Raw genomic sequence first — 20139 nt, 5'->3', positions numbered from 1 at the left:
TGAGCAGGTCTTATAGTGCTTTTGTATTATGTGAGAATAAGGTTGCTTTTAGAGCCCTATGTTTTGTGATATACCGTCTTATTGCATCGATTAGACTTTGCGAAGCCCCCCTATTAAATTGTTTTATCTTACTCTAAAGAAAGTTCTTAACGTCTGCGGGGTAATCCGTTGTCGCCATTTTTGTACTCTAATGCCAAGTTACTGGCCACATCATGAACCTCCACGAGGCGCCAGAATAGTACTTGTGAATATTCACTCAAACACCGTGGCAACGGAGTGACGCAATTGAGACCATCACAACTCTTGGCCTGGTAATACTATTTTGGCTTTATTCTTTGCTGTCCTTGTTGAGAGTATCCTTGGCGTTGATGCGCGTGTCTTGTGGTAACTATCGTGGCGTGCAAAATGATGAAAGTGGCGCACAAAACCCTCCAATAATCAGAAGCCAGACAATGACGTGGGGGAAACTACTTGCCAAAACTCGTGAGGGGAGGGGGAAGAGGGGAATTGCAATTGAGTGCGGAGTTGGAGTGCTCTAGTCGGCAAGGGAATAGCGTCTTGTGAGTTTATTTCTCACGACGGTGGACTTGGGGTCAGGTGGGGGAATTTCTCAGGCCGCGGCTTTATCATTTCGGAGATTGACAGTATTGATGTCTCCAATTGCAGTGGACTGACTCGTACAGCGCACAAGGGATAGAACACCGGGAATAAACTAAACAGAAGCTCAAATAGCTGTACCAGGATCCTGACTTGTTTCGCGCAAGGCATCACAGCAAGTTAACTGTGGAGAGTGCTTGACGAATGGTTCCATGCATTGACCTATGGTTCACATCGTCTTCAAAGTCCACACCCGAGTCCAGACAATTGCGTGGTATGAAACGCATCAAGTAAAGCGAGTGACGAAACTGCTCATGAATCCACTGCTTTTGTCTCTCTAACTCACCCTCAAATGACAGTAACTGCGAGCATGGGCCCTCAAAAAGACTAATGAGGTTAGATAAAACACTGAGGGCCGCAATTGGACCATGAATGAGATTATGGCGATTGTGGTCGACCCTCGAAACGAAGTGATGGCTCTTCTTGTACGCGATGAATGCTTTGTCCGTCGGTGGTAAGTCGTGATAGCAGGGAAATGACAGTTGCGGATCATTGACGTCTGCAAAGCTCACAGGTCGAGAGCAATTGCCGAGATAGAAAGGCATGCTCCGATACACGTCTTGGAGTAGTTCGTGTATTTTCTGCGATTCACTCGTGTCTGTGTCTGTGTTTTCTGGGGTCAAACTGCTGAATAGCTTTGCCTTGGCCTGCTCGACAATGAGGCCGTAGGTACGCCAGACATTCCATATATTGGCAATTTGGATGCTTGGATAAATATCTACTAAGCTATCGTAGGTCGCCACAGATGAAGGAATGTAGTCAACTGCCTGAAGTCGTTGCGGGTGCCAGATCTGTGGTACAGTATCCAGCCATGTTTGAAGCTGAGCCTCAACGTCACAGACCATGGACGGAAGCTCCTGCAGTGCATTTAACGCCACATTATCATCAAAAGACGACGATTCTGCCACAACGCTTTGCAGCTTGGAGACAGACAACCCAATGATATCGAGCATGTAGCTGCAGTTGTTCGGAAGAGCGGGAATTACTTTACTGTAAAACCACTCCAGCTCGTCCTGAGCTAAAGGTGCATTGTGTCTAACGCAGGAGGAAATCCTGCAGTGAAAGTGGTTCCCCAGAAGATGTCCATGGTTCCTGGTCCTTCCCATGCCCTGCTGTGTGAGCAAGGCCAAAGCGCCCTTTCGGTGTGTCGTATTCGATTTGTTGTGGCCGAATATGGCAGCCAAAGTATCGTGTTGCTGCAGCATAAGCGCTGCAATGACGGTTGCATCTTTCCCTTGCTTTTCGGGGCTGTGAACGGCACGCTGTAGCTTTCCAAGTGCTTGGTTATATAGTTTGATCGGAAGTGAGTCTGTGACGTCGGATGGTCGTAATAGTGCCCAAAGCTTGATAGAGGTAGCCTTGACAGCTGTTGATAATGCTGAATCTTGAGACTCAGTTGCGAGAACGGGTCGAACAAGTTCTAAGAAACCTCGTGTTGACTCCATATTTCGACCAACGTCGGTAACATATGTGAGGAAGAAAGATACGGCCATGTCTTGTTGTTTCGGCAGTAGACTTGGGCGCAACTCGAAGTGTCGAAAAGCACATATTGTCCCTGAATTCGTGTCCTCTTGGGTGACTTTGTTCGCAGTCGTCGCTGAATTCGTTGTTCGGAATTTGTTCATACATCGAGTAGTCTCGTCTTTGAACCTGATCAGAGCAGCCTGCTTCCCATAACCTCCGCATTGGCGTCCAACTCGATTGCATACTTTACAGAAAGGTTTGGTCTCGTCGCATTTGACACGACGTTTCTTGCAGGTGATGCAGCCTTTTGAAGCACCTCGATTCACCATGATGGGATACAATACATGAACTTGAAAAGAGACGATGGAAAGAAGAGTTCCACGACTGCAGTTTTGTAGATAACACTTTATAGCTAAGAGATCTCGATGATCATAGACGTCAGAAGAAATAAGCATGTCTTGGATGTCAGATTTGGTGCTTACGTCACGGCACTTGTCGCAAAATAATTACCATATTTGGGGTGTGATCTTCAAACGAGGCTCACTGCAGCGTGGATCAGCCGTAAACATTAAAAGTTCCAGCGAGTCACTGTCGAAAATAGCGTATTTGGCGTTTTAGGGTCTCTATCTGACAGGCGGACATGTTGACAGCGCAGCATTTTTCTACTCTGGGAATCTCGTGTTCAGACTGCCGATCTGATATTTCTAGTTGTATTTATCTTTTAACTTTTAAAATAATAAGCTAGTCTTCGGCATTGACAATAATTACCACTTCATTCTTATATGAGTGCGATGTGTTCTCTCGCTTCATCGACGTCCGTTTATTTCTCCTTGCGCTCCATCGTCTTCATGGCCTAAATATTGCAATGAATGGCAGAACTTGTACTTGTCAAATTTTCAAGCCCTATGAGTGTAAGGAACAAGTTTCATCATTAGTTTGTAGAAAATGAGGGCTATCTAAACTGACTATCTAAACGCTTGGAACTAGTACTACGCAATTCCCAACTAGCATGAAAAGGCCAACCTCCCGTTTAACATAACCGTCGGATACATAAAAACAAAACGGTGCAATTATTCATTCCGAACTCTCCAAATAATGAAGTTTTCGGGGAATAGGTCTAAGAATCAACCCGAGAACCAAGGTATGATAGTATCTTATTTCCAGATGGAGACATATTACAAATCAATGTTGTCGATAATTCTGCATCATCAATGGCGAAACGCCGCACCAGCACAGAATAGGAATCAGTCCCGCGGGTAGCGTCTGCAGGGCTGATGGATTATATGGAACTTCCGTTGCATTGACAGTCATGCTAGCGCAATTACTGCGGGGTCCAACACGACGTCTCCAGAGAAAAACAGTATATAAATCGTATCACATTTTCGCATAAACATAAAACATTCATCATCTATAACTATACCAAAATGGCTCCTCTCGATAACCCAGCTGTGCCCAAGGGCTCCGTAGTCCTCGTGACTGGTGTTAACGGTCTCCTCGGCTCTCACGTTGCGAAACAATTCCTCGAGTTTGGCTACAAAGTCCGCGGCACTGTTCGAGACCCAGCAAAGAACTCTTGGCTCTCGACTGCTTTCGACAACCAATATGGACAGGGAAACTTTGAGCTCGTTCAGCTCGCGGACATGACCTCTGAGGAGGAATTGAAGAAACTCGTTAAAGGTAAAACACATCCCAACTACTTAATGAACGAGCACTGAACCGAACCAATCTAGGAGTCTCTGTGATTGCTCACACCGCTTCCAACATGTCTCTCAGCCCCGATCCCAACACCGTCATTCCTGACGCCATTAACGGTGTTATTACTGCGCTCAAGGTTGCCTACAGCGAGCCCAGTGTTAAGCGCTTTGTCCTAACCTCATCATCAAGCGCTGCCACCATCTCCTTCCCCGGAAAGCCTCACACCCTTGTGAATGAGGAGAGCTGGAGCGAAGGCCCTGTCAAGTTGGCTTGGGCAGACCCTCCCTACACCATGCAGAGAGCTGGTGCTGTTTACGCTGCGAGCAAGGTTCAGTCAGAGCAGGCCCTTTGGAAGTACCACGAGGAACACCGAAACGAGAGGCCTGACTTGGTTGTCAACACTGGTGAGACACTTCCAAGAATGAGCGCATTACCCTTTACTAATCGACTTTAGTCCTGCCTAACTTTAACTGGGGTAAATCCATCGACGTGGCTAACCAAGGCTACCCAAGCAGCTCTGGTCTTCCCGTCATGCTTTACAAGAACAAGGTAGCTACGATACATCACCGAATCCCTCCTCGTAAGTTCCCTACTCGCCCAGATCCCAACAACTTGAGACTAACTTGTTATAGAATACTTCATCGATGTTGATGACACGGGAAGACTCCATGTTGCTGCCGCCATTTTCGACCACGTCAAAGACCAACGTATCTTTGCCTTTGCAGGTCGGTTCAGCTGGGATCAAGTTCTGGATATTCTCAGGAAGCACTACCCTCAAAAGACTTTCCCAGAGAACTTCTTGAGTGGAGAAGATGACAATGAGATTGAGCCCAGAGACAAGGCTGAGCAACTCCTCAAGGACCTTGGTCGACCTGGTTGGACCAGCCTGGAGGACTCTATCATCGCCAATGTGGAGGACTTGGACAAGGCTGGAGATGACGTCTGGTACAAAGACTACCATGAGATAGAGTCACTTGCTCCCAAGGCTGCCGCTGAGCCTCCTCAGAAGATTTGAGATCTGATAGAGATAGAGATAAGTAGATTTGAATGTTGCTTATGAATGAATGTATTGTGTTGAACATTCTGCGCCGACATATCCGCCAAAGTTCCAATGTGCAGTCCTGTGGTGCAAAGGATGGGATGCGATTGAATTTGTTTTGTAAGCAATTCAATATCTTCCATTTATACTTTGTATTGTGCTATTTGCACATTAAATGAAACCGGCCATGGCCTCACTGTTCTCGAGCCACTCCTCCAACTCCATACTATTTCCCATCCACATCATTGGGTTCGCAACTCGAAATTCATCACCCATACCGTCTGTACTGGTTCCTGCATTATTGGTTCCAACCGCCCCGTTATCTCCTATACTATTATGTTGAGAAAACATGGTATGATGCCGGCTGGGATTGCCAACACTTGCTGAGGAGAATCCTAGAGCGTCTAAGTAAGAGTCTATCTTTGAGGCATCCTGCCAGTTGTCGATAGTTGTTGAGGATATACGAAACTTCACATAGCTCAGAGCGATTCTGCAAAGTGTTTGGGACAATCGATGTAATCTGGCAGCCGGGCTGGAGATTGACGTGGCAGATTGAATAGATATAACAAAGGCTTGAAGACGTGCAAGATCTGACTCATCCTGGGTTTCGATAACATTACAGAATATGACGATAAAGGGAATGAAGGGGGCGAATAGAAGTGTCCTAACTACATTAGCGTGGAGTCGACAGATATGTGGAACCGTCCAGATAGCGGGATGTAAGTGCTTGCGTACCAATGTATGTAGGTCGCAAGGTTCGGTGTTGAGCTGCTTTGAATGAGAGCTATACATTCTTCGTGCTTCTCCAAGGTGGCCCTCGCAGCAGCAATACAGTCGGAGTTGAAAGTTGTAACAGAGCCAGGTATGGGTGGAGCAGCGCGATGAACAAGCGTGAGGTGGGATAGGCGAAGTACGTGATCTGAGGTATAGAAAAAATTCATGATATCTTCTCCAGAGCTTTTCTTTGCTTCTTCCAACCATCCTGTCTTTTGAAAGTGTTAGCAAGCCGACAGCACGGATAATATTGTTATTGTGCTGACATACATTGGTTTCCATCGTTGTCGTCTCCAAGTTGCGTAGATCAGATACCAAAGCCTGAACCCGAGACTGCTTTACTTGATCGGGTTGTGCCATGGCATTGGGGCTGTACAACATCTCGTAAATATTGCCTTCACAACGAGCTGCCTCGATCCATAGAACAAAGTAGGCGGAAATGGGCTCTGAATGCGCATCAATAGTAGATGGTCGAGGTATCGTAATGTCCCAGTCAGGAATTGTTGAGGGCCGCCCTAGTCTGAGAGATAGACTTTTATCAATGAAGTAAATGCTCCAGAACACAAACTGTTTGTATCGTGAATTCTCACTCTTGTCATTTTTCATCGCCTCGAGTCTATGGTAAGCGTTAGTCTGGCATAACTCTGATGCTTTTACCGTCAGGGTCCATGAGAGGGATGGTTTCGACAGCTCGATAGTATAGAAAGCCTCAGAAATTGTTAGTAGAAGGAAACAATTTTTATCGTCAACAGGCTAAATACCCCGAACACAAGGGCAAGAATCATATCAGTGGTTGCAGGTAGATACAATGGCAATTTGGATAAAGCAGTCTCAAGGTTGTCACGACACAAGTGGCCATGGGCAATGTATTCTTCCCTTTCTTCTGCGAAGACATGAGAACTGTAGTCTGTAAACAGAGAATAAAGGCCGGCGTTAGCGATGATGAGGTTAGCTTCAGAGTGATTATCATTGAAGTAGACGTCAAGACACATATCGGTGAATCTCTGGAAAGGAAGGAATTCGTAGATCCAACCGCTTCCCACGAGTTCTTTGTCTAAGGCATCAACCACTGTGTCAGCTTAGGATTGTCTCATAGTAATGAACTTGTATGAGGAAGATCAAAAGCTCACCTTTTGCAATTCGGATCAGGGTGATAGCCATCTTAATCGGTGGCATTTCAGATCTTGGGGAATTCGCTCGCTGGACGGGTCTGGCATGTGGGTATGGTGCCTCGTCACTTGCGTCAACTTGCTGCGTTATGATACAAGACAGTTCATCAAGAGTCTCGGACAGTTCTGGGCTGGACGCTTGTATGGAATCAGCCGCAGCCACCTTTTGTAGGAACTCGTTGGCAAAGGCAGAGTGGGCGGTTAATGAAGATTCTCCCTCCACTACCTGCCCTTGAGACTGCCTTAGCTGAGTTGAGTGGCTGGCTGGGGTTGGGATGGAGACCGGTGTCTGGGTAGATACCCGTGAAGCTATTGGTGGTCGAGAGCTTTGGTTGGATGAGCCGTTGACTTGAAGCTTTTCCAGAAGTCTAATGGCTTTTTCCAACCTGTTATCGATAAGGTCTATCTTTCGTTCACTGCGAGGTCAAGGTTGTGTGTGTCAGAGGATATGCACGTACAATAATGCGGAGAAATATCAAGGATGTGTGGGATTCCAGAGCATAACTTACTATTGGGGAGTGAGGAGAATGCGCGCACGCTTCTTTGGAGGCTGAACGGGAGTGTAAACACAGGCTATTTTGGGGTTGATGCAATTGGAACCTGGGGACTCCCTATTGCAGCATACCTGGAAGTACGTGAGTTTGCTTGAGGCTCTGTCTGCAACTGATGATGTGGGGGTTCTGACCTTGCGGGCACGACAAGCATCACACTAGGAGGGAATCAAGACCTGCGTTAGTTAGATGCATGGGAAGCAAGGTACATGAGCACTAACAGCTCGTCGGATTGATTCGGGGAGTCCTGCTGCCCAGTTAGGGCCATTGCCAAGTCCAATGGCCTCCAATTCTCTGTCGTCGTCCATAATTGTCTACTATGCAATGCTTTCTAGCTCCGCTTACTACTTTCGCAGACGTTGACTTTCGGAAATGGTAATGTCGGCCTCCGGGAACGACGCAGGCAATGATGATGAATGTAACAAGGAGTGTAGCTAGGGAGGGTCTCGGTTTTGGCCCTTCTTTGCCTGTCGATGACGCAGATCACTAACCCCTCGATTGGCTGATGATTGGATGTTTTTAGCAGCTATCGCCCTGTCATGCCAGGCTCTACTACAATAACCTATACTTAGATAATTAGAGAAGCTTGTGTACCTTGCATTGCAAAATTATCGGTGTGACTCGATTGCCGTCAATGACTTGACTCGCCGATCTGGACTCGGAGTCGGAGCTACGGGCTACGGAACCCGCGAGCAGCGACCGCCGAGCCTAAGAGCCGGACCAGGCCAAGCCAATCATATGCCACGACGCATACAATCTGCAGTACTCTATTTCAACCAGCCTGATATGCCATATAAACCTGCTTAACTCTCACCAAGGGTTTCATTTCAATTTTTTTATTAACACATTATAGGGCTTAAAGTTATTATTGTTGGAGGGAGTGTGTCAGGCCTTTCTTTGGGGGAATTAATATATGGGCATGACACTTTTAATATATAGGCTGTCACGGGTTAAGTCCGGCGGTATAGGTTAACAGGGAATGCTTTAGGTATAATAGATTCTATAGCTATAGATAAGTATTACAGGTAGATTAGGCTCTATTAATAAGATATAGCTTAAAGAGCTATATTTAAGATTTAATTAATAGTCTAGCTAAGGTTATAGTAATAATACTATTATTATATAATTAGATTTACTTTTAATTATAAGGTAATTAAATTTAATTTTAGGCTATAATAATATTCCTCTCTTTAATATTAAGCTTTATTAAAATAATTTACTATAGTCTAGGTTTATTAAGGTATTAATAATAATAATTTATTATAATTATAATAATATTTTATATATAAGTATTATAAGTTAAGTCTAGCAGTATAGGTAAATAGGGAATACTTTAAGTATAATAGATTCTATAGCTATAGATAGGTATTATAGGCAGGTTAAGCTCTATTAATAAGATATAACTTAAGGAGCTATATTTAGGATTTAATTAATAATCTAGCTAAGGTTATAATAATAATACTATTACTATATAATTAAATTTACTTCTAGCTATAAGGTAATTAAGTTTAATCTTAGGCTATAATAATACTTTCTCTCTTTAATATTAAGCTTTATTAAGATAAGTTACTAGGGTCTAGGCTTATTAGGGTATTTCCTATAGAAGTTTATTATAATCTATATAGTATTCTCTATATAGGCAATAGGTATCTTTATTAAGTTAATATAGCTAGCCTATTTTATAGTATACTTTAGCTTAAAGTAGCCTCTTTAGCCTTATTTATCCTATTATAAATTAATAATATCTTTAACCTTTTACTTTTTTATTCCTTTAGCTTTTATTAATAATAGCAATTCTAAGTTTTATTTAAGTAATAAGTCTATAGCTATAGGCTTTAATAGGTTTATATAAAATATAAAGTAAATCTTTATATTAATAGGCAATTTTAATTAATAGGTATATAAGGAAATAACTTTATTAATCTTTAATAAGCTAATATTTTTCTAGTTTAGTTTTTTTTATAATCTTAAGGTTTTAATATTTTAGGTATTTAATTAAATAAGGTCTTTTTCTTAGTATTATTAAGCTAGCTATTTATATTAATTTACTTAAGCTTTATAGTAGGCTTAAGTAATAATACTTTTTACTCTTAGGTATTTTAAAATATTATTTATAGTTTTTATAAACTATTTTATATCTCTAGTAATAAGGGTTTCTTTAATAGTAATTATAAGTTTAAAGCCTATTTGTAGATAAAACCTATAGTTTATAAAGAATAGAGATATATTAGTAGTTTTAGATTTTAAGGAATTTACTATAAACTCTGCTAGGGGAAGCTATTAAATCTAATTATTCTATAGGTATAATATATAGGCTTATAGGTATTATTTTAATATAGTATTTAGCCTCTTAGTCTATTTATTTATCTTAAGGTAATATATAGTAAATAGTAATAAGTTAATTAATAGCTATTATATAAGCTTTTTCTAGAACTTTACTATAAATTAAGGTTCTCTATTTAATACTATTATTTATAGGAGCCTATAGAGCTTTTATATTTCTCTTAGGTAATAATAGGTAATATCTTTAGCATTATAGGTTTTTTTATATATAATAATATATCTTATCTTAATTAGGCAATAGGCTATAATTAGGATAATATTATTTCCTTTATTAGGTAATAGGTATATAATAAAGTCTATTAATATATATTACTAGGCTTATTTAAGAATAGGCAAGGGTTTTAATATACCTTATTTTACTTCTTAGGCTAGGTTAGCTTTTTAATATATATAGCAGTTCTTAACCTATTGCTTAATATAAGCTAGTATTTTAAGCTAATAGTAATCTTAGGAAAGTAGATTATAGGTATAAGTATAACCTAAGTATTCTACTATAGGGTATTTATAGTAAGCCTTTAGTAAAATAGTCTTAAAAAGATTATAATTTAAAATATAAATATAGTCTTAATATAATAGTTATTCCTAGATAATCTTATATTTTATAAATATAATCTTTAGGTATTATAATATATTAGTCTTTAAGGCTTATAATATTAATTATAGATTATTATTAGTCTAGTATCTTTTATTTAATAGGCAGCTAATCTCTTTTAATAATTCTATAGAGAGTAAAGGTTCTTTAAGTATTACTATAGGCTAGTTTTACTATAGTAAGTAATAAATATAAACTCTTTAGACTTATAATAATAGAAGTTACTAATTTTCTTTTTTTAATATTACTTAGCTTTAGTATATAAGGTATTTATTTCCCTCTTTAAGGAAATCCTTTAATCTCCTAGTTAAGGTATTAGGCTTAATTCCTTATTTCCTAGGTTAATATATAATTTAAAAGTTAAATTAAGATAAGAATTTAAACTATTAGGCCTATTATTAGTTAAATAGCTTTATTATTATAAAGTATTTAAGGTTCTTATAATCTATAATAATACTTATTAATAAGGGTATTCCTTTTAATTTAAGCCTTTATTCCTTAAAATAGTAGATAATAGCTATAAGCTCCTTATTATAGATTTTATAGTTATATTTAATAGCTATATACTTTTTACTAAAGAAGGCTATTAAGTATAGCCTTCTATTATTATTATATTATAATAGTATATTAGTAGATATATAATTAAATATATTTATCTCTAGGATAATATCCTTTATTTAGTTAAAGGGATATAGTATTAAGGCTAATATAAAGGCTTCTTTTAATTTCCTAAAGCCTACTTTATATTTCTTATCCTAGATAAAAGGGATATCTTTTTATATTAAGTAGTTTATTAGGGCAATAAGCTTAGAAAAGTCTTAAATAAATTTCCTATAGAAATTAGTAAACCTAGTAAAGGCTTATATATCTATTATATAGGTTAAAGTCTACTAGTTCTTAATAGTTTTAACCTTAGCTAGGTTTATTTTAATTTTAATTTTATTAATAAAGAGGCTAAAGAATTTTATTTTAAATATTAGGAATTTATATTTAATTAAGTTAATATAAAGGCTAGCTTCTTAGAGCTTTTATAATATTATCTTTAGGTATTTAATATATTCTTCTTAGGTTTAGCTATAAATTAGGATATTATCTAGGTAAGTAATATAGAATATATCTAGATATTCTTAGAGTATACTATTAATATAGCGCTAGAAGATTATTAGCGCTTTTATTATATTAAAGGGTATTATTAGTAATTTATATAGGCTAAAGTAGGTTTAAAAGGCTATTAAATACTTTTAGCCTTTTTTAATTTTTAAATTATTAAAGGTAAATATAATATTAATATATAAAAAGTATTTTATTTTAAATAAATTATTTAAAGATTCCTTAATTAGCAGTAATAGGTATTAGTCCTTAATTATAATATTATTTAAGGCCTTATAGTTTATATAGAATTGCAGTCTTTTTCCTAGCTTTTTAATAAAAAGGATTAAGGAGGCTATAGGGAATAAGCTTAATCTAATAAATCCTTTCCTTAGGTTTTTATCTAGCTATTTATATAAGGCTATTAGCTTATTTTAAGATATACTATATAGAGGTTTAAAAGGCAGTTTTAACCTAGGCTTTAGTTTAATATAGTAATCTCTTACTTTATAAGGAAATAGCTTTTTAGCCTCCTTAAGTAAAAAGATATTTTAAAATTCTAGTAATTTTTCTAGTAACTTAATCTAGGGGATATTAGTTTATAAGGTATAATTAATCTATTCTAGGGTAATAGTAAAAAAATAATAATACTTTCTCTTATTATATAGCTTTATAGCTTTTAGGGATATTAATAGGATATCCTTTTATTATAGGCTTATAGGGATTTTCTATTCTATTTAGCAGAAGATTTTCTTTAAAATATTCTATAAGGCTCTAATTCTTATAGGCTAAATAAAGGTATTATAATTCTCTTAATAATATTTACTATTAAAGGTAAATATATAGATAATAAAGCTTATTTATAAGTTATATTATTTTAATTAAAGTATCTTTAATATAATAAGATAATTAGCTAGCTAAGTAATATAGAATATTATATTCTTTTAATAATAGTCTTTAATATAAAGGCTAATATAAATATAATAGATTATTAGTTTACTTTTTACTAATTTACTATTAAATATAAATAATTTAAATAGTTATTTTAGAGATTAAAATAATAGCTTTTAAGACTTAGCCTAACTCTTATTTATAAATCTTTTACCCTCTGCTTTTATATTAGCTATAGTATATAAAGGTATAGGTTTTTTCCTAGCTATATTTATATTAGCTAGTAATATTATTAAATTAAAGTATTAATTACTTTTAATTTTAATTAAGGTTTTATAAATAATAATAATAAATATTTTTATTTTTCTTATTAAGGGAAATATAAAGGCAAGAGCCTAATATTAACTTATAATAGGCTTACTCTATTTTCTTATAAGGCTTAGAAATTATAAGAGCTTAATTAGCTAGAAATAAGGGACTAGGGAAAAGATTAGCAGTTACTGTAAGGAAGGCTATATATAATAGTAGCTTAATAAAATCTAATAAAGTAATTATTAGGCTTAAGATAGTTATAGAGATAATAATTAACTAAGCTATAGTAGAAATACTAGTTATTCTCTTATTATTAATTAGGATAGTTATAATAGCGCTAATTGCTTAAATCTATAGGTTCTTCTATTAGCTAGCAGTTTTTAAGGAGGCTTTTCTTTTTATAAGGCAATAAGGACTTTTTTTAAAGTATCTAAGGGTATTCTTTCTATAGTATATTTATCTTTTATATTATAAGTTATAGGTTAACTATAAAATAGTATTATTAGTTTTTTAATTCTTATAGGAAAGTAGCTAGGTTATAATATTAATAGCTAGGCAATAAGTTATATACTAGTATTCTATATAGCTCTTAGGAAATAGCTTACTTTAATAAGGTAAGAAAGGCCTTTTTTAATATTTCTCTTTTTAATATAAGGTATTAGAATTTAATAAAGAAAGTATTAAAATCTTTATATATTTAATAAAAATAAAATAATTTAATATAGGTATTATTAATATAATTTAAGTCTTTAAAAGTATATTCTAGTAGATTAATAATATCCTAGTAGTTTAAAAGTTAATATTCTCTGGCTTTAATATATAGTAAGACTTAAGTATAAGTATATCCTTTAAAATAGCTAATTATATAAGATATTTAAATAAAGTATATTAAGAATTAGTTATAATTAGCTTTTAGCTTTAAGTATATTTAAAAGATAAAGTAATATAGGTTAATTTAATTACCCTTAAACTTATTAAAATTAAATAATTATTTAATAAAACTAATTAATTTAATAAATTAAGAAAAAGGCAAAAGAGTTATTCTTATAGGAGTTATTATATAAAGCTTAGCAGAAGCGCTAGTTTTAAAGGGTTTGCAGATATTAAGTATAATAGGTTAAATAGTATTAAGGGTATAGTATTTAGTAAGGCAGGCCTTAAAGATATTATTATCTTTTTCCTTTAAGGCTATCTTAGTCTATTACTTAATATATATAAGCTAGGTTTAAATAGTATTCTATTTAGTAGCAATTAGTTATAAGGACTATTTTAGTTCTTTTATCTAGCTTTTTAGCTAAAATAAGCAGTTTTAGGTATTCTTAGTATAAGTATATATATTTTAAAAGTATTTAAATTAATTATTTAAGTATTCTAGGGTATAATTATAAAATAATTTAATACTATTTAATAGGAAAGGCAGAAATAGGCAGGTAAATATTATATTTAATATCTAATAGGTAGGAGCTATATAGTATTATAGGTTAAATCTAGCGGTATAAGTAAATAGGGAATACTTTAGGTATAATAGATTCTATAGCTATAGATAGGCACTATAGGCAGGTTAGGCTTTATTAATAAGATATAGCTTAAGGAGCTATATTTAGGATTTAATTAGTAGTCTAGCTAAGGTTATAGTAATAATGCTATTATTATATAATTAGATTTACTTCTGGCTATAGGGTAATTAAGTCTAGTCTTAGGCTATAATACCTTAATATTATCCCTATATTAAAATATAACTTAATATTAAAATACTTATAGCTATAATATTATAACCCTTATATTAATTAAAAGAATAGCTAAATTAATAATTTTATTAATCCTTTTAATAATAAAGCTATAAGTTTAAAAATAAATAAAGAATTTAAATCTTAAACTTTAACTAAGACTTATAATAAAGTCTAGTATAAATAAGGAATTTACTTACCTCTAAATAGAATATAATATAGGAAAGAATAAAGTAAAGTAAGATAAATTAAAAAGACTTTTATATTACTTAGGAATTAATTATAAATATTAAATAAATAGCTAGAATAATAGCTAGTAATATTAAATAGACTTAAAAATATACTATAAGAATATTATATTTATAAAAAGCTATTTAAGAAAGAATTTAATACTAAGGTATTATAATATTTATACTAAAACTATAAGATCTGCCTTATTATAAATAAATTACCTTTCTAGAAGATTTATAATCTTAATAAAATAAAACTTATAATATTAAAAGAATACCTAAGAAAAAGAATTATAAAAAGGCAATATATAGGAATTAATATCCTTAGCTGGATTTCTTATTATATTTATATTTAAAAAGAATAGAAAATTATAACTTATTATAAATTATAAAAAGTTAAATGCCTTTATTATTAAAGAATAAATATTACTTTTACTTATTATAAAACTTAAGGATTACCTATAGGGAAAATAAATCTTTATTACCTTTAATCTTAAAAAAGCCTATAACTTAATCTATATTAAAAAAGGCAATAAATAGAAAACTGCTTTTAAAATAAAATTTAAATTATTTAAATACTTAATTATACCTTTTAGATTTATTAATACTTTAATAATATTCTAAATAATAATTAATAATATTTTATAATAATACTTTAATATCTTTATAATATACTATTTAAATAATATTTTAATTTTTTTAAATAATAAAAAAGAATATAAAGAATATATCTATAAAGCTCTTAAAGCGCTATAAGATATTAATCTACTAATAAAACCAGTAAAAAGTTATTTCTATATTATAAAAGTTAATTTCTTTAAATATACTATTTTACTAGGAAAAATCTAAATAGATTAAAAAAAGATTATTATAGTTAAAGATTAGCTAATACCTATAATAATTAAAGAGATATAAAGCTTCTTAAGCTTTATTAATTATTATTAGTATTTTATTAAAGATTTTAATAAAATTATAAACTTATTTATAGAATTTATAAAAAAAGATTAAAAGTTTATTTAAATTAAGGATATATAAAATATATTTAAATAACTATATAATATAATTTATAAAAAACTAATCTTAATTATATTTAACCTTACTAAGGAAATTAAATTAAAAATAAATTCCTTAGATTTTACCTTAGGAAAATAAATAAATTAATAGGATAATAAAGAAAAACTATATTTAATAGCCTTTTACTTATATAAACTATATAAAGCTAAATTTAATTACTTTATTTATAATAAGGAATTTTAATATTACCTTATAGAAAGCCTTTATTAAATTAAGGCTTATATTAATTACTAGAATATTTTATACTTTATTATTACTTAAGAGCTAAATTAATAATAACTTTATTATATAGAATATTTATATAAATTTAATTTTATAATTATCTATTGCAAGGGATTAAATAATAAATATATAAATACTATTAGCAGAAGATTAAATTATAATACTAGTATTATAAAAGCTAAAGAATAAGTCCTTAAGCTTAATAAAAAAAAATACTAATTTACTTAATTAATATAAATAATTATATAAATAATATAAAGAACTTTAAATATAAAATATTATAAAGACTAAGAATAATAAAAATAGATAATATAGGAAATATATAAATATCCTCTATATAGATATTAAGGTATTATAAAGACCCTTAAGTAATTATAAAGCTATTATAATTAGCCTAATATAAAGGGATTAATTAAAATTATTATTAAATAATATAATATTTATATAAGAATTAAGTTATAAAGGTATAAGCCTTATAAAATACTATAAGTATTCTTAGTTATTTAAAGACCTTAGGATTTAATTATAATAAACTTTATTATTAAGCTATTCTTATTAAAAAAACTCTTAATTAAAATCCTTTATAATAATATTATAATTATTTTATTTTATTTTTTACTTTATATTCTATAGAGCCTAAGTCTTTTTAAGGTTTTTCTTATAAATTTAAAACTAAAAGATCTATATAGATTAAAAACCTAATATATTAAACCTAAATATCTCTTAATAACTAACTTTCTTAATAAGATAATAAAAGAAGCTTCTATATATACAGTAGCTTCTTCCTCCTATAACCTATTAAGCACCTTTAAACTTATTTAAATACTAAGGCAGTCAGTTAATCCCTAGTCTATTTACTACTAGCTGCATTATATAGCTAATTAATCCGCAGGACTTATATAGTATTATACCTCCTAGAAGAAGAAGCCTCTATAATAGTATCTATAACTATTTTAATAGCTATTTCTTTAGTAAAAAAGATATTATTAATATTATCTTATTTAATAATAATAATAAAGGCCTAAAATAGCTAAAATATAAGGCTAAATATTTCTAAGAGATTTAATATAATAATAATAACTATAGCCTTATTAGGTTAATTACCTTTAGCTATAAGCTCCTCTTATTTTTTATAATATATTTCTAGATCTATAAGCTAGGCTAAATAATAATAAAGCTTAAGTAGGAGCTTAAGTGCCTAAGGGATCTTAAGAAAAGGCTTATAAGAGGTCTTAATATTTATAATAATAAGGTTACTTTCCTTAAGAAAGTTAAATTTAACTATAAGTATAAGGATTAATATTAATACCTTAGGTTATAAATAGCCTAGGCTAATAAGATCTTTAATAATCTTATTAAGTTAATTAAAGATAAGATTATAAAGGATACTATTAAAATAGCTAAAGTAATAAGGGTATTTATATTAAAGGCCTTATAAATAATAAAAGCTATATATAGGGTTAATAGGGTTAATAAGGCTAATTAAAGGTTAATAGGGGATTATATTAGAGATAAAGAAAGTTAAAATATAGGCTAACCTAGAGGTAAAAGCTCTATAGGAATTAATATAGTTATATAATATACTGCCTTAAAATTCTATTATTAAACTTATATTAAGATATTAAAATTTTAAACTATATTTTAAACTAAGGAATATTATAATTATAATAAATTATTTTATAAAGTTTTCTTATTATTTACCTTATAAAGAAATAATAAATATAGAAAAACTTACTTATATTTTCTATAAGTATATTATTAATATATATAGCTTACTATAAGAAATCCTATTTAATAGAGGATTAATATTTACTATTAAATTCTAGTAAATACTTATATTCTATTTAAGACTTAATTATTAACTTACTATAGTATTTTAACTATAAGTAAATAAATAAATTAAATATATAAACTAAGTTTTAAAATAATACTTATAATATTATATTAATTATAAATAGAATAATTAATATTAATTTATATTAACTTTAGATTTATATTTAATAGTTATTATACTGCCTATAAAATCCTAATAATTAATCTTACTATATAAATTAAAGCAGAATATATAAAGAATTTATATAAAAAAATAAACTTTATTAAAATTATTAATAATATAATTATATAAGAATTAAGATAATTATATAATATAGTAAGAGGTTTAATTATATTACTTAGTTTAATTAACTATAATATTAAGTTTTACTTTAATATTTTAACTTTATATTAAACTCTTAACTATATATATAAATATCTTTCTTTATAAACTTTAACTTAAATAGAGTTTTTTATTTAGGCTATTATAGCTAAATATATAAGAAAGCTATTACTTAAAATACTTATACTTATCTTTAATAGTCTAAATAAGTATCTCTAATTCTATTAACTATAGCTTATATTAACCTATTATATTATAAAATATAATCTCTCTTATTATAAGGGTATTTCTTTTTTTAATCTTATAATATAATATATAAAGCTTTTACCTTTCCTATTAAATTTACTATAAGTCCTTTTAAAGGATAGAAATATTAAGAAATTATAAGACCTTATAGTTAAATATAGCTAATACTATACTATTTTTAATTAAAAGTCTTTAGCCTATAAAAATATATTTTAGCTTTATTATTATAAGGTTATATAGATCTTAGAATAAGGCTAGGCTAATATATAATACCTTAATAATCTTACTATATATATAGTAAAATTGCCTTATATATTTCCTAGCTATAAGGCTATAGTTATAGGGTTAAATAGTATAGTAATATAGTATTAATATTATAATTATAATCTAGGTTAGCTTAATATATTAAATAGATAGTTAAGGGCAGGATAATTTACTTTTTTATTATTATTCTTACCTTTCTTTATTAATAGTTTTATTATATAAGAAAGAAGCTTTAATTTAAAATACAGTTTAAAATTTTAATATCTTAATATAAGTTTAGTAATAGAATTTTAAAGTAATATATTATATAATTATATTAATTCCTATAGAGTTAGCTTTTACCTCTAGGTTAACTTATATTTTAACTTTCTTTATCCTTAATATAATCCCCTATTAACCTTTAATTAGCCTTATTAACCCTATTAACCCTATTAACCCTATTAACCCTATTAACTCTATTTATATCTTTGAGACTTTTAATTATTTTATAAAGAAATAAGATAGCCTAAATAGTAAATATTTAATAATTTAATAATATTATAAGGCTATAAGGCTATACTTTTAAATAAGCTTTTAATAAAACTCTATATTAGAATAAAGCTATATAAAATAATAAGATAATAGCAAATACTTTCTTTTTCCTTATATAATAAAACTACTAGTAAAGAAAAGCAAGAATAATAATAAAAAAGCAAGTTATCTTACCCTTAATATTTAATATATTAAGCTAACCTAGATTATAGTTATAATATTAATACTATATTGCTATACTATCTGACCCTATAACTATAGCCTTATAGCTAGGCAATATATAAGGCAATTTCGCTATATATATAGTAAAATTATTAAGGCATTATATATTAGCCTAGCCTTATTCTAAGATCTATATAACCTTATAATAATAAAGCTAAGATATATCTCTATAGGCTAAAGACCTTTAACTAAAGATAGTATAGCGCTAGCTATATTTAGCTATAAGGTCCTATAACTCCCTGGTATTTCTATCCCTTAGAGGGATTTATAGTAGATTTAATAGGAAAGGCAGTAGTTTTATATACTATATTGTAAGATTAGAAAAGAGAATACCCTTATAATAAGAGAGACTATATTCTATAATGCAATAGGTTAATATAAGCTATAGTTAATAGAACTGGGGGTACTTATTTAAACTATTAAAGATAAGTATAAGTATTCTAAGTAATAGGAAACTCTGTCTAAGTTAAAGTTAAAGGAAGAAATTTATATATACAGTTAAGAGTTTAATATAAAGTTAAAATGCTAAAGTAAAATAAATTTACTTAATACTATAGTTAATTAAACTGAGTTATATAACTAGACCTCTTACTATATTATATAATTATACTATTAATAATTTTAATAAAGCTATTAACTCTATATATAGCTTTTATTACTTATAAGGCCTTTAATATAAATGCCTTTATTACTTTAATTACTTTAATAATATTCTTTATAATCTTACTTTTAATTAACTTAATAAGATTATTAAAAACCTTATTAGCCTAGGCTATTTATAACTTAAGGTATTAATATTAATCCTTATACTTATAATTAAATTTAACTTTCTTAAGGAAAGTAGCCTTATTATTATAAATATTAAAACCTTTTATAAGCCTTTTTTTAAAAT

The 20139-nt window shown here is 30.6% G+C and overlaps 3 protein-coding genes across 3 annotated transcripts; 1 reads left to right on the top strand and 2 right to left on the bottom strand.

Annotated features, from left to right (window-relative positions):
- Window positions 1-767: 767 nt before the first annotated feature.
- Window positions 768-2450, bottom strand: FSST1_012616 (Zn(II)2Cys6 transcription factor domain-containing protein; the record flags this gene model as incomplete). Its single annotated transcript, XM_083235855.1, has 1 exon — window positions 768-2450. The coding sequence occupies one exon, from the start codon at window positions 2448-2450 to the stop codon at window positions 768-770; it is 1683 nt and encodes a 560-aa protein (XP_083082312.1).
- A 1095-nt stretch (window positions 2451-3545) lies between these two features.
- On the top strand, window positions 3546-4831 carry FSST1_012615 (uncharacterized protein; the record flags this gene model as incomplete). The annotated part of the gene is made up of 4 exons (XM_083235854.1): window positions 3546-3798; window positions 3852-4220; window positions 4271-4396; window positions 4449-4831. 4 exons carry the CDS (start codon window positions 3546-3548, stop codon window positions 4829-4831), a joined length of 1131 nt encoding a protein of 376 aa, XP_083082311.1.
- A 195-nt stretch (window positions 4832-5026) lies between these two features.
- On the bottom strand, window positions 5027-7657 carry FSST1_012614 (uncharacterized protein; the record flags this gene model as incomplete). Its single annotated transcript, XM_083235853.1, has 7 exons — window positions 5027-5519; window positions 5591-5841; window positions 5900-6337; window positions 6391-6683; window positions 6760-7214; window positions 7308-7507; window positions 7571-7657. The coding sequence occupies 7 exons, from the start codon at window positions 7655-7657 to the stop codon at window positions 5027-5029; spliced, it is 2217 nt and encodes a 738-aa protein (XP_083082310.1).
- Window positions 7658-20139: the final 12482 nt, after the last annotated feature.

Source organism: Fusarium sambucinum, chromosome III (genome assembly GCF_050947815.1).
Source record: "Fusarium sambucinum isolate potato_lamoka chromosome III, whole genome shotgun sequence".
NCBI lineage: Eukaryota > Fungi > Ascomycota > Sordariomycetes > Hypocreales > Nectriaceae > Fusarium > Fusarium sambucinum.
This window is presented reverse-complemented; position numbering and strand designations above follow the sequence as displayed.